Source organism: Mesoplodon densirostris, chromosome 1 (genome assembly GCF_025265405.1).
Source record: "Mesoplodon densirostris isolate mMesDen1 chromosome 1, mMesDen1 primary haplotype, whole genome shotgun sequence".
NCBI lineage: Eukaryota > Metazoa > Chordata > Mammalia > Artiodactyla > Ziphiidae > Mesoplodon > Mesoplodon densirostris.
The window spans coordinates 221,381,867-221,395,195 of record NC_082661.1 but is presented as its reverse complement, the minus strand read 5'-3'; the positions used below and the strand labels follow the sequence as shown (position 1 = coordinate 221,395,195).

The window sequence follows — 13,329 nt, the reverse complement described above, 5'->3', positions numbered from 1 at the left end:
GAATTCTCATACTTTATTGATGGGTACCCAAACCTCTACGATCCCTGACAAGGATAATTGATCAAGATCTTTCAAAACTATACTTTGCACATTTGTCCTTGGCTTCAGAAGTCCCTCCTCTGAGAATTTATCTTAATCTTTCCCACATTCGTCTTGCTACCTCCTAGACACTGCCCAAAAGCCAGACCTTAGTTTCTATTGCTCTGAAATCCATAGATAAGTCTCTCCTCCTCCAGCCTGAGTGAATGTCTTTTTAGTTTCTCAATACTTCCAGGAGATTCTGCTGACTCATCCTGTCCCCAAGTCAGAGACCAAGGCAGTGTAAAAGCTGTATGTGGGGTAGTTCTCCTAATTCTCTAGCTAGTGTACTCTTTATTATCCACTACGTGCAAAGTAAAATCTACATCCTGAAAAACCCAACACAGCACATGACAAGTTATTTACTGCAATAGAATGTGTATTTAGATGAACAAACGTGTATAAACCATGTGTGTTTAAAATGGCCACCTTTGACTGAGCTCTTCATATGTACAAGTTGTGTTGCCAGAAACTTAACATACGTTGTTTCATTGAATCTTCTATACTACAGGTGAGGAAGCTGAGATTCAGAGGATTTAAGTTAAATTCACGATGCTTACTTGGGGCAGAGCCAGAATTTGAAGGCTAGTCTGATTGAGTCGCAGCCTTTAGTCAAATCCTTAAGGTATTCTTCTCCACTCCGTATACGGAGGTAAGCACTGTTTTGCCTTTAGCATATGGACATCTAAACCTACTTCCAAGGTAATTATGTATTGCTGTAAATAATTTGCTAACTGCCATTTGTTGCTCAAGTTGATATGATGCATCAGTAATGTCACACAACTGAATGCACTTCAGTGTGTATACAGCTATATTGACATCTGAAATGCTGCTTCAGCAATTTATGATTTGGAGCCTCTATTACTATATATCACTTATTAAAATAGTTCTCAATCACAGCACAATATTTCAGAAAGCCAAGTCAATGTTTTAAAATATATTTTATGGGGCTTCCCTGGTGGCGCAGTGGTTGGGAGTCCACCTGCCAATGCAGGGGACATGGGTTCGTGCCCCGGTCTGGGAAGATCCCACATGCTGTGGAGCGGCTAGGCCCGTGAGCCATGGCTGCTGAGCCTGCACGTCCAGAGCCTGTGCTCCACAATGGGAGAGGCCACAACAGGGAGAGGCCCGCATACTGTAAAAAAAATTAATAATAATAATAAATAAATAAATAAATAAAATGAAATATATTTTATGATATGATTATCGAACAAGAGATAACTACTTGCATAATTGTATTTATCCTCTCCAGTACATTCAGAAGTAATAAGACATATATCTTCCTTCCAAATTTTTTGTTTCCAAATACAACATTCCACAGACCAATCATTTTAAATACATTTTGCAGTGTAAGCCCATTCCTTATGTTACATTAACCTGCTTCCATTTCATCAAGGTTAAAAACAACTTACAGTTTGATAGTGCCTCAAGTTTATTAAACACGATTTTATTTTTCTATAATAGTCTTCTCAGGAAGCCAGACTGTTTTCACATAGCTCTGCATGGTTTTATGAGCCAAGACCAAGTCCATGATGGCTGATGGGAGCTATGGAGAATCCACAGACACTTGCCCAGCTGGGAACCAACTTTCATCAAGACTAGGCCCTATATATAGTAGGAACTCAATAAATATTTTTTATTAATTGGCCCAGAAAAGGTTTTACAAATGCCTAAATGGTCTTATTGCTTTGTTTATTCTCTTTAATTAAAAGCAGGGCTTCTCATACAATATGAATCACCTAGGGATCTTTTCATTTTTTTTTTACTTTTTTAAATTAATTTTTATTGGAGTATAGTTGCTTTACAATGTTGTGTTAGTTTCTACTATACAGCAAAATGAATCATCTATACATATACATATATCCCCTCTTCTTTTACTATTAATTTTTATTGGAGTATGGTTGCTTTACAATGTTGTGTTAGCCTTCACTGTACAACAAAATGAATCAGCCATATACACAGATATCCCCTCCCTTTTGGACTCCCTTCCCACCTAGGCTACCACAGTGCATTAGGTAGAGTTCCCTGTGCTATACAGCATGTTCCCATCAGTTTTCCATTTTATACGTAGTATCAATAATGTATATGTGTCAATCCCAATCTCCCAATTCCTCCCACTCCACCCCTTTCCCCCTTGGTATCCATACATTTATTCTCTATATCTGTTTCTCTATTTCTACTTTGCAAATAAGGTCATCTATACCATTTTTCTAGATTCCACATATATGTGTTACTCTACGATATTTGTTTTTCTCTTTCTGATTTACTTCACTCTGTATGACACCCTCTAGGTCCATCCACATCTCTACAAATGACCCAATTTCATTCCTTTTTATGGCTGAGTAATATTCCATTGTATATATGTACCACATCTTCTTTATCCATTCCTCTTTTGTTGGACATATAGGTTGCTTCCATGTCCTGGCTATTGTAAATAGTGCTGCAATGAACATTGGGGTGAATGTGTTTTATGAATTATGGTTTTCTTATCTCCTCTTTTTTGGATTTCCTTCCTATTTAGGTCACCACAGTGCACTAAGTAGAGTTCCTGTGCTATACAGTATGTTCTCATTACTTATCTATTTTATACATAGTATCAATAGTGTATATATGTCAATCCCAATCTCCCAATTCCTCCCACCCCCACTTTCCCCCTTGAATCACCTAGGAATCTTTTTAAAAAGCAGATTCTGTTTCAGTCGGATTGAGGACTGAGGTTCTGCATTTCTTAAAATCTCCTAAATGATGTTCATGCTACTGGTCCTTGAAACACCGTGAGTAGCAAGGCTGTAAATCCTCCTTCAGAATGTATTAGCACTTACATTATTGTGCCACAATAGCACCCTATAGCTCCCCTAACTTAGCTTACTAATTGTAATCTTGTATTTATTTGTCTACATTTCTTTCTAAACTACAAACTCTCTGGGTACAGGGACTCCGATGCATTTCCCACACCTAGCAGATAATTAATATTCAATAAATACTTCTGATGTCAACTAACCAATGAATGAATGTGTACCAAAGGTACACTTTTATACACACCTTGAATGCACATAACGCTCCCCAAGCTACTTTTTCATAACAATATCACCAGGGCGTTGGGATTTTTCAAAATCAGAGCAAAAATAAAATCCTTTATAATCATTCCAAAAAGAAAAATCAGAGCAAAATTCACCATTATAATCATGGCTGATATATATATATATATATTTTTTTTTTTTTTTTTTTTTTTTTTGCGGTACGCAGGCCTCTCACTGCTGTGGCCTCTCCTGTAGCAGAGCACAGGCTCTGGACGCGCAGGCTCAGTGGCCATGGCTCACGGGCCCAGCCACTCCACAGCATGTGGGATCTTCCTGGACCGGGGCACGAACCCATGTTCCCTGCATCAGCAGGCGGACTCTCAATCACTGCGCCACCAGGGAAGCCCACGGCTGATATTTATTGAGTACATTGTGTATTAACTCATTTAATCCCCACAAAAGCCCTTCATAAGGTAAAGTTATTACAATTCCCATTTTAAAGACAGAAATGGATTCACAGAAATATTAAGGACCTTATCAAAGTCTATACAGCTAGTTCGCGTCATCGCTGGGGTATGCACCTAGGCTCTGCAGTCCACAGATCTAACTACTACCCCGTAAAGATTAAAAAATGGAATCTCTCTGTGACTTTGTCAAGCTTTTTAATCTTAATATGCTTGACATCTGCAGAAGGGAGATCAGACCCATTCTAAAGACTACTCTGCAGAATCCCCCATCTAGTCCACACTAGGCATTCTTGGATTTAATTCTCTTGTGGTACCACCCCACAAATCTATGTCATGAAGCAAACTGTAATTTTTCTGGGACACAAATGTGAATAACAAAATCTGTTCAAAGCTCACCCACCAGCACAAGACACTAGGCTGCCACAGGAAGGGGGAACAATGAAGGAGCAGCACCTACATGAACACATAGCTTTAGTTTCCTCATCTTCATGCACATAAGAATTCCAGAGAAATGGTATATCATTATGGTATTCTCAAATTTGAGGCTTGCAAAATGTGTCCCTAGAAAAGTGTTAAGGACCGACTCCACGTTCTTGGCTGACATTCTCTTAGGCAGGCACCCGAATTAGAAACCTTTGCATAATTAAGGAAAAGCAGACTGTGTGCATTTAAACTTATCAGCTTTCTTTATTTAAAAGGAGATAATACATAGCGTTGTTTATAAAGAGAAAACATCATACAACTATTTTAAGAGATAAGTCACTATGGTAACCATTTCTCTGCTTGAATTTAGAGAGGCAATGCCTTCTGCTACTGGAAAATTCTCTCAGCTTTTAGCCAGCAGCAGATATTACATATGATTTTATACTGGACTTTTTTTGGTCTTATACTAAATAAGTCTCCACGTTCTTTATGTAATGGAAAATCCCTTAACATTCCATAGAATAACTCATATTGCATACTTAATGACTAAATGGAAATTTTATTGGGTGGAACATCTTCAAAGACCAATAAAAATAATGATGAAGTATCTCATCCAGAATGTCATACCTATCTTGACACAACTGGGTGGTTCTACAGTCAATGATTTTAAATGTTTGTAAATTTTACTTATTTCCAGAAAACCAATTTCTAGATTAATAAAGATTAACCAAGATAAATTTTTACCCACATTATTTTCTTACATATAATTGGAAACTCTCCTTCCTGCTCCCAACACACTTATGCATATTCTAATAAAAACGTCTTTCCTAACCAGTGGCAAATATTTTCCAGATTTCCTGCAAACAGGAAAGACCATAAATTGTGTTCTACTTTAGCAATACTTCTCTAACTCCATTTAGCCCCTCTAGCTTTCATTGAACCAGAAAACTACAATATCAGAACAACTATCACTCATTAAGTACTTGCTAGGTACCAGGCCCTGTTCTAAGACTCACATGAGTATTAGATTTACAAATTTAGCACAACCAAGGAAAGCTAAAGACAGTGTGCACTCAAAGATCTCAGATTTGTTTATTAAAAAAGAGATAATATTTAGCATTGATTATATGGGTTTCTCTTTTAATCCTCACAACAACCCTATAAGCTTGCTAAGGGACCTTGGATATTGTACAGATCAACTCCCATATCCTGTGAATCCTCCCTGACTCCACTGTACAGATTAAGAAACCCAGTCATTTTTTCCTCTGGCATCATAGTTTATGAAATGAAATAAGCAATGCACTGAATGTAAATGTATTAATAAGAGCTCAGGAACAATAGCACGTACTGGATAAAGAGAGAAAAATGGCTGGCAAGACATGTAATAAATATTCAACACTCTAAATCACAAATGCAGAAGACACAAGTATTTCTTATAACAGTATACCAAAGCATCATATTGTCTTTTGTTTTTTGCAAAATCCCTGGTATTCTGGTATTTGCACTTATGTAAGCAATGATATTATAAACACTATATTTATACATGAGGGAGCGTGGAACTTATGTGTGTATACATCAGATGAACATACTGTTGCCATTTGTTACTGCTATTCCCCTTTTTTCGTAGGAAGGTGGATGAGTAAATCATAGTCATAGAAAAGCAAGCATGCTTAAGTTAAAGTCCTTGCTCATGGTTTTGGTAGTTTGTCATAGTACATTGGTGTATGAAAGGCAATAAAATTATTTAATCAATTAGATTTTCTCTTCATATACAACTATTATTTCCAGTAAGCAGCCTTACAAACTATCTTTAGAGTATTAATTAGAGAGGATAATTAGAGGGGTACAGCAATGAAACAGACTTCATCACTGCACCTGATAAACACCTGGGGTACACCAATGTGATGAACTTTCGGTTACAAATAATTAACTGGATCCACAACATTAAAAACTCTAATAGACTAAATGTGTCATCTTTTGACAAGACTATTATGGCACTTAGTTTTTCCTAATTCTGTCCTATAGTTCCTTTTGAAAAATCTGCTCTGTTTATTTAACCCTGCAAAGGTGCAAACCAATGATAGAAAGGATTTTTTTACCCTTTTAAGAAGATATAAAAGGACAATCTCCACTAATTATCCCAGGTACATTTTCTATATCAGTCATTACTTATGCCCTGTGATTCCTCAGAGCAAGGCCCATTCAGTCAAAAAGAATGATATTATTCAAAGTCTTTCATAATAAGTAAATTATTTTCTGCAATAAAATCCCCAAGGGCTTTGCAAACTTTCAGTTAGTCAGGTGAGCCGAGAGAAACTGCTACTTTCTAGAAGTTACAATAATCTTTCTGGCCCTTTGGGAGTACTTAGTTTATGAGTTATGCCTAAATACCCTAAGGAAATTGAAATGGGTAATTCCTTCACTGGTATAGGTTCAGATCACTTACTACATTAATCCTAATAACTCTCCTTGGGGCTTCCCTGGTGGCGCAGTGGTTGAGAGTCCGCCTGCCGATGCAGGGGACATGGGTTCGTGCCCCGGTCTGGGAAGATCCCACATGCCGCGGAGCGGCTGGGCCCGTGAGCCATGGCTGCTAAGCCTACGCGTCCGGAGCCTGTGCTCCGCAACGGGAGAGGCCACAACAGTGAGAGGCCCGCAAAAAATAAAAAATAAAAATAATAATAATAATAATAACTCTCCTTGGATGCAGGTAAGAGGCAGCCTCACTGCCACCCAAATAAGGAGGCTCTGTGGCCTGCCCCCGCCCCCAGCTGCCAGGCAGCTGCCATACCCGACTGACCAGCCATTGGTCCTGAACACATTTGCCACTGAAATTGCTTTTTAATTGGCTTAAAAGGGCTTATTTTCCCCTTTTCTATTGTTGACGTAGAGGTGGAAATCTGCTTTCAAAGACCAGCCTATCACATCTCCTTCTTTGGCTCCCCTGACCTTCAGGCAGTGCAGCTGCCTGAGTTGAGTTAAACATGGACTGTCAACTGCTTTTAATTTCTGCCGCTCCGCCTCCCGGTGTCCTCCCACTGATCTGTTTATCACAGCTTCCTTACCCCTCCTGTTGTTGTTTTTCTTACTAAGAGTTTTTAGCCTGGACAGCTGAAGCTGCTTCTCAAGGCCCTAACCTACAGATCCTTGCACACAGACTAATCCTAAAGGGCTGGAAGCCAACACCAGCACCTCCTACTTGTAGAAACTCTTCTCCCTCCAGCCATCCCCTTCCTCTCCTCTGCTGACCCACCACCGTCTTTGGGAAAGCTCACTCTGACCAGACCATCTCTACTGGCACACCAAAGCGGGAACAGTGTGGCTTAGGCACAGTGGAGGAACACATAATGTTTGGCTTCTTGTCAAACATGGGTTGGGCGAGCCTGTTGACCCTGAGCCGCCCCTCTGTCCCTCTGTGGGCTCAGGTTCAGGACTGCGCATCAAGCTTCACAGGGATTATATCCCTAGCAGGACATACAACACTGTACGTGTATCTTCATTGCCCCGAGCCCTTTCAAGACGGTCCAAGACCAAGTTCCTCCCGCTAACGGGGCTTGCCAGGAACTGCTGCCTTTGCGAATGACAACTGCTCCCAGAGCCCGGGAGGGTGGTGGAAGCAGCTATAATCCCACTCATGGTTTTGTTTAGTTTCTTGGCAAACTCGCCTTCATTCAAGCTGCCGGCGCTCTGGAGCCAGGTCTAATTAGAAGAGTACCGGACTCACCCTTTCTCGCGGTGAAAATGCATTAGTCATAGATGAAGCAGTACGAAGGGTGCTGGGGGTGCAGTGAAGACCCGAGGCTGGAGAGCCTCGGAGGCGGGAAGGCAAGCTAGAGCTGGCCGCGTGCGGGAGAGGAGAATACAGAGACCCTGGGACGGCACGCGGAGTAGAGTTGACTCGGTGAGAGGCCAGAGCTAAGCGCAGAAATCATGCCCATTGAACATCTACACAGATTTAAGCAAAGTGGTCAGTCTGACAGAGCAAAGCCTCAGGTCACGGTAATAGACAAAAGGCCGAAAGCTTCCCGCTGCCCGGGACAGAAAGTCAACAAGAGCAGCAGGAGTGTGAGTGTGTGCGCGCACGCTAGGGGAGGCGTCGCACCAAAGAATCCTGGTTGGTGGCGGAGGGGAGCGGTCAGTTTTGGGCGAGTCGTGCACCCGGAATTGCACTCACGGGGACCCGCGGCCCACCCAGGAAACAGCAGGTGTCAACCCTACCGCAAACTTAGCCTAAACTCCCAGCGGCTAGCCTAGGGCTGCTGGAACTATCGGGGTTGGGTTGCAACCGGACCCTGGAGAGGCGGGACACGGGGGCGGGGCGGCGCAGGTGGGCGGGCCGGGGCAGGGTGAGGAGGCTGGGCCTATAAAACGCCCGCCGCCCCAGAGGCGAGGCAGCTTAGTGGAGCTGGGGCGGGGTGGGCTGGGGGCGAGCGGGGTGCCGATTGCCGCTTGGGTCCGCAGGTCCCTAAGCCCCCGAGGGAGGGGCCTCCTGAAGACGGTGCCTGCCTCGGTTTACCCGCAGCTTTTTGGCCAGCGAGCGCGTCGGCCCCGGCGGACTCCCAGCAAGTGAGCCTGGGTGGGAGGAGCGGGGCCTGGGGGCTCCGGGGCTCCGGGCTCAGGGGTGAGCTCCGCGGGGCAAGCCGGCTCCAAGTTTTGCTAACTTTGAATTAGTTTCAGGTTGTGACTGTAGGCGTCTCCGCTCCCGGAGTTTTGCGAACCTGAGTTGCAGAGGCCGGTTCCTCCGCTTTGGAAAAGGAATGCTTCGGCTTGTTCGCTCCGGGGACTCCGGGCATCTTAGGCGCCTCTGCACGTCGTGCTTTTGCTTTTGCAAATCTGTTCTTCTTGCCTACTTTTTCTAGCGCCCCGGAAAGGCCGTTCCGCCCAGCGAGGGAAACAGATCCGTTGACCATGGTTGCGACGGGCAGTTTGAGCAGTAAGAACCCGGCTAGCATTGCGGAGTTGCTGGACCGTGGCTTCCACCCGGGGAACCTACTAAATGGTGAGTTTCCCAACCGCCTACCTCTCTTCCCTCCAAAGGTCGCAGCCCCTAGATAGATGGGATTGGCGAACGTGCAGTGTCGGCCCCCTCCTTGAATGTTGGAGGTGCCACAAAATCCATCTGAGAGAGACTTCTTTCCAAACTTTTAGCATCTTCTGTCCATGATGGTGAGAAACAAAAGAAGCAAAAGATAAAATCCCAAGGGCTGCATCCATCTAGTCTGCGGCTAATAGACTCTTTGTGGTTAAAAACTGTACAGGTCCCTACCCTACATGGTTGTGAAGTTATGGTGAATTTTAAGTGTACAATTATGTGTGTTTTAACAACTGTATTCACCTGTGTAACCACTACCATCACCTTCTGCCCCCAAAGTCCCATGTACCCCTTTGCCATCAATTCCCCACGCTACCTCTCCCGTCCCCAGGGAAACACTGATCTGCTTTTTGTCTCTATAGATTACTTTCACCTCTAGGCTTGCATGCAGATGGAGCATGTAATATGTACTCTTTTGTATCTGGTTCCTTTCCCGCAGCCTAATGATTTTGAGATCCATGCTGTTGCTTCTATCAGTGTGTGTTCCTTTTTGTTGCTGAGTAGTATTCTATTTGTGGATATACCCATTATTTCATTTTTTAAGGCCAGGAGGAAACTTTAAAACAGCAGTGATGCTGGACATATTGTCATTTGCAATTTTTTTTTTCATTTGCAATTTTAAACAGGAGTTTCTAAAGTAACACACGGCTCTGCCACTCAGGAGCTGGGGGCATAGACCAGTTGCTTGAGATCTTTGGGCCTTCCTCATTTAGAAGGCAAAGTGGTTGATGATCTAATTTTATAGGCCAAAGCTCTAAAATTCTCTATTTTCAACGTAGATAAAATACGGAGCCTTATAATTTGGAGTGCATTTGTTTCAATTAGTTTAAAAAAAAAGAATGATCTAAGTTTATACGTGATGTGGAGAGAGGAAAATGCAGTAGCCAGTGAAGTGCAGTAGGCTTAGGGTGGGGAGCCCACAGGGCATCTGCCTGTGCTTGCTCAGTTGACTGTGTGTGGTGAGGCATCCTGCCAAGGGGTAGGATTAATTTGGAACGTAGGTGACCAAATGCAGAGCTATCTCCTTTCCTTTGAGCAAATCTAATTTTGTTTTCCTAAGACTGTTTTGTTTTGTTTGGCTACAAAAAACTACCCAGCCAGTTATAAATATCCATGTGAACCTCAGAGGTCTTCTCTTTGAGCAATTTTTAATCGAAGAGGTTGAAGCTAAAATTGGGATCTACAGGTCATTCCAGTAAAGACTTACAAAGAAAACACAAATTTAATGGATGTTTAGTATAACTCATCAAAGTTCACTTTAAGTTCATCGCTAAAGGACAATAGCGAAACATCTGTTTTTTACAATAATAAATGAATGTATTCTTAGAGTTAGAAGGTAATCCTTAGTCAAAAAAGAATTATTAACATTTTTATTCCAGAACTAATGCATAGTCTCTGTAAAAGAAAATTAGAAAACCCCCATAAGCAAATCAGGGAGCAAGAAAGAAAAGAAAATCACTAGTATTCTAAGATAACCATAAATAGATTTGTGATGCGTAGTCAGATTGTGTGTGTGTGTACACATATACATGTTTTAAAAAATGGTTATAGCCTACCCACCTTATTTATCAAAACCTTTATTTCATAGGTGAACTTTCAGTCTCAGGTTAAATGATTTGCTTTCTTACCCAGCGAGTTAACGGCAGAGTGAGATCAGCTGACTTCCAAACAAATAATAGAACAAGTAGCTGTAACAGATAGAAGAAATAAACAATGTTGCTATATCTCGGTGTGGTTTTTTCTGCTCCTGGATTTTTTTTTTTTTAATCTTAAACTTCCATTTTCCACAGATTTTGACTACTGGGATTATGTTGTTCCTGAACCCAACCTCAACGAGGTGATATTTGAGGAGACGACTTGCCAGAGCTTGGTTAAAATGCTGGAGAACTGTCTGTCCAAATCAAAGCACACCAAACTCGGTTGCTCGAAAGTCCTTGTTCCTGAGAAACTGACCCAGAGGATTGCTCAAGACGTCCTGCGGCTTTCCTCCACCGAGCCCTGCGGCCTGCGGGGCTGCGTTATGCACGTGAACTTGGAAATTGAAAATGTATGTAAAAAGCTGGATAGGATTGTGTGTGATTCTAGCGTGGTGCCCACCTTTGAGCTTACCCTGGTGTTTAAGCAGGAGAACTGCTCATGGACGAGCTTCAGGGATTTTTTCTTTAGTCGAGGTCGCTTCTCTTCTGGCCTCAGGCGAACTCTGATCCTGAGCTCAGGATTCCGACTTGTTAAGAAAAAGCTTTACTCCTTGATTGGTACAACAGTCATTGAAGAGTGCTGAAGGGGAAGCACTGGAAAGGGTCCTTTTTCTGACTGGGTAATAAAACTTCGCAGCGCTCCATTAAAGTCATTGTAGTTTGCCCTGCCTGCTCTTGGTAGGAAACCCCAAACTGAGTTCATCTTCTTTCTATTTCATATTCACGGCCACCCCAACTCAAGGGCCAATCTGGGGACTTTTGAAAAATGACCCACAAGAGAGTACATTGTCTACATTTATCAGTTTTTACAAAACGGAATGGAATGGAATAAGGAAAACAAAAGAAGCAATCCACTTTAGTTTTTTATTTGACTCCACAAGTTTTCCAGGTAGTCTTGCTACTAGACTGTATAAACCCATTTTGCCTAGTCTGATTTTCATATGGCTTTTTTTCTGTAAGTTTTCAGTGATCCTTTCAATCACAGAATCTTAACTGAATGACGCCTAGCCCATCAAAACTTGCAAAAGCTCACGCCACCCATTTCCTGCCCCTACTCACATGTTCTTATACAGGAGGGTAGAATTAAGTAGGTGAGCTTAATTAAAACTTAACCCCACGCAGATGTGAATAAGGAATGTCACAGTAAGAACAGAGTTACGTACTTCTTTGTCTCCCTGCATCCTCTCCACTCTTCTGTTTCAAAGAGGTGGCAAAAGCTTGAGCTACCATTTCAGTAACCACAGTATTGTTTTAAATAACTTTATGGTACAATATAAGCTCAGTTTTTCTAGTTCTTAAGTATTGAATTTTACCTTTAAACTAGAAGCATGGAAAATGCTGATTTTTTTTGCATGAAGTTGATTACTTTTCCATTAAGTGAATGGTGAATGTGTAGAAGGACGGGAAGTGAGTTCCAGTTCCTTTCTCATTCACTTGATAATCTAGCTTCCTTTTGCTTTTACGCTTGATCTCAGATGGACCATCTCATCATGTCAGTGTCACCTCATCCTTGGCCTCTCCTGAAAACTAAAGGAACTCGCCTTAACCTGAATCTTCATAGGAGGTAGCTGCACACTACCACTTTTAATTATTAAGATGGGTCTATTTACGAAGTCTCCTTTGACCATGGGTATCTGGTTTATAGTACAGACTAGAGAATGAAAGTCATGATCTAGATAACCAGCGAACACACCCAGCTTTCTTCATCCTTGGATACCTGTCCCTAGGGAACAATAAAGGCCTTATTTTTCTCTTGTTCCAACTAGCTAGATCTTAAATATCTTTTTTTATGTTAATGAGAGAACATAGCCAATATATTATAATGTTCATTCAGAAAGACCTTCACATCCTTGCTGTAGGTCCTGGATAAGGAGCTTTTTCAGGTCTCCTTAGCACCACTCTACATCCTGAGGCCAGGGTTGTAGAGACCATGGCTTCATCCTGGTGTAATTCAAAAGCAGGTGTGATCCTGTTCCCATAAATGCCCTAACATTTCACTATTCAAATCAGCGAGTGTTCTGACAAATTGAACTCTTCAAATGCTTGGAAAGATACCACAAAGCCAATCTTACAGGACTGGGCCAGGATAAGTCGAGCTTGTTTTGCATGTCTATTATTGTCCAGGGCTCTGAAGGTCACTGTAATTCTGTGGGCGAGGAGTATCTGGCATGGATGTAGAACTGTTGTCCTTTTTCCACTAACAGTTGTCTTTGACTCTCTTGTCTTTTACACTCACAAAATAGTGGTGACTTATAGAGACTCTTAAGTTAATATTCCTGTTAAAGGAAATTAAAGTTTGTCTATTTTTGACAATAAAGCATCATATATTTTTAATTCTCTTGTCCTCTTTGTCTTTTCTGAGTTTATGCAATGATCACCCTAAAATATATTTGACAATATTTGAGGGAAGGTGACAGCACAATTATTTATCTCCTTTTTTGACAAAGGCTACTTGTACCCTTCATTATAATATTCCAATTGTATATTGCATGTGCTTATGTATCAATAAAGAGTCATTTGCTTTATAATTTTTCAAATACAATAATATTTTT

The 13,329-nt window shown here is 41.7% G+C and overlaps 1 protein-coding gene across 2 annotated transcripts; it reads left to right on the top strand.

The window, feature by feature from the left end:
* Nucleotides 1-7,798: 7,798 nt before the first annotated feature.
* DDIT4L (DNA damage inducible transcript 4 like) lies at nt 7,799-13,094 on the top strand. Of its 2 annotated transcripts, none has more exons than XM_060094942.1 (3): nt 7,799-7,889; nt 8,848-8,987; nt 10,871-13,094. In XM_060094942.1, the coding sequence occupies exons 2-3, from the start codon at nt 8,897-8,899 to the stop codon at nt 11,359-11,361; spliced, it is 582 nt and encodes a 193-aa protein (XP_059950925.1). In that variant the 5' UTR covers nt 7,799-7,889; nt 8,848-8,896; the 3' UTR covers nt 11,362-13,094. The 2 variants fall into 2 exon arrangements, with proteins under 2 accessions (XP_059950925.1, XP_059950919.1); XM_060094936.1 differs by lacking the exon at nt 7,799-7,889 and adding an exon at nt 8,376-8,554.
* Nucleotides 13,095-13,329: the final 235 nt, after the last annotated feature.

Excerpts from the sequence above, each read along its gene's own strand:
- DDIT4L (XM_060094942.1), top strand. The coding sequence starts at position 8,897 with ATGGTTGCGACGGGCAGTTTGAGCAGTAAGAACCCGGCTAGCATTGCG. Across the intron at positions 8,988-10,870 it reads CCCGGGGAACCTACTAAATG|ATTTTGACTACTGGGATTAT; the intron begins GTGAGTTTCCCA and ends CATTTTCCACAG.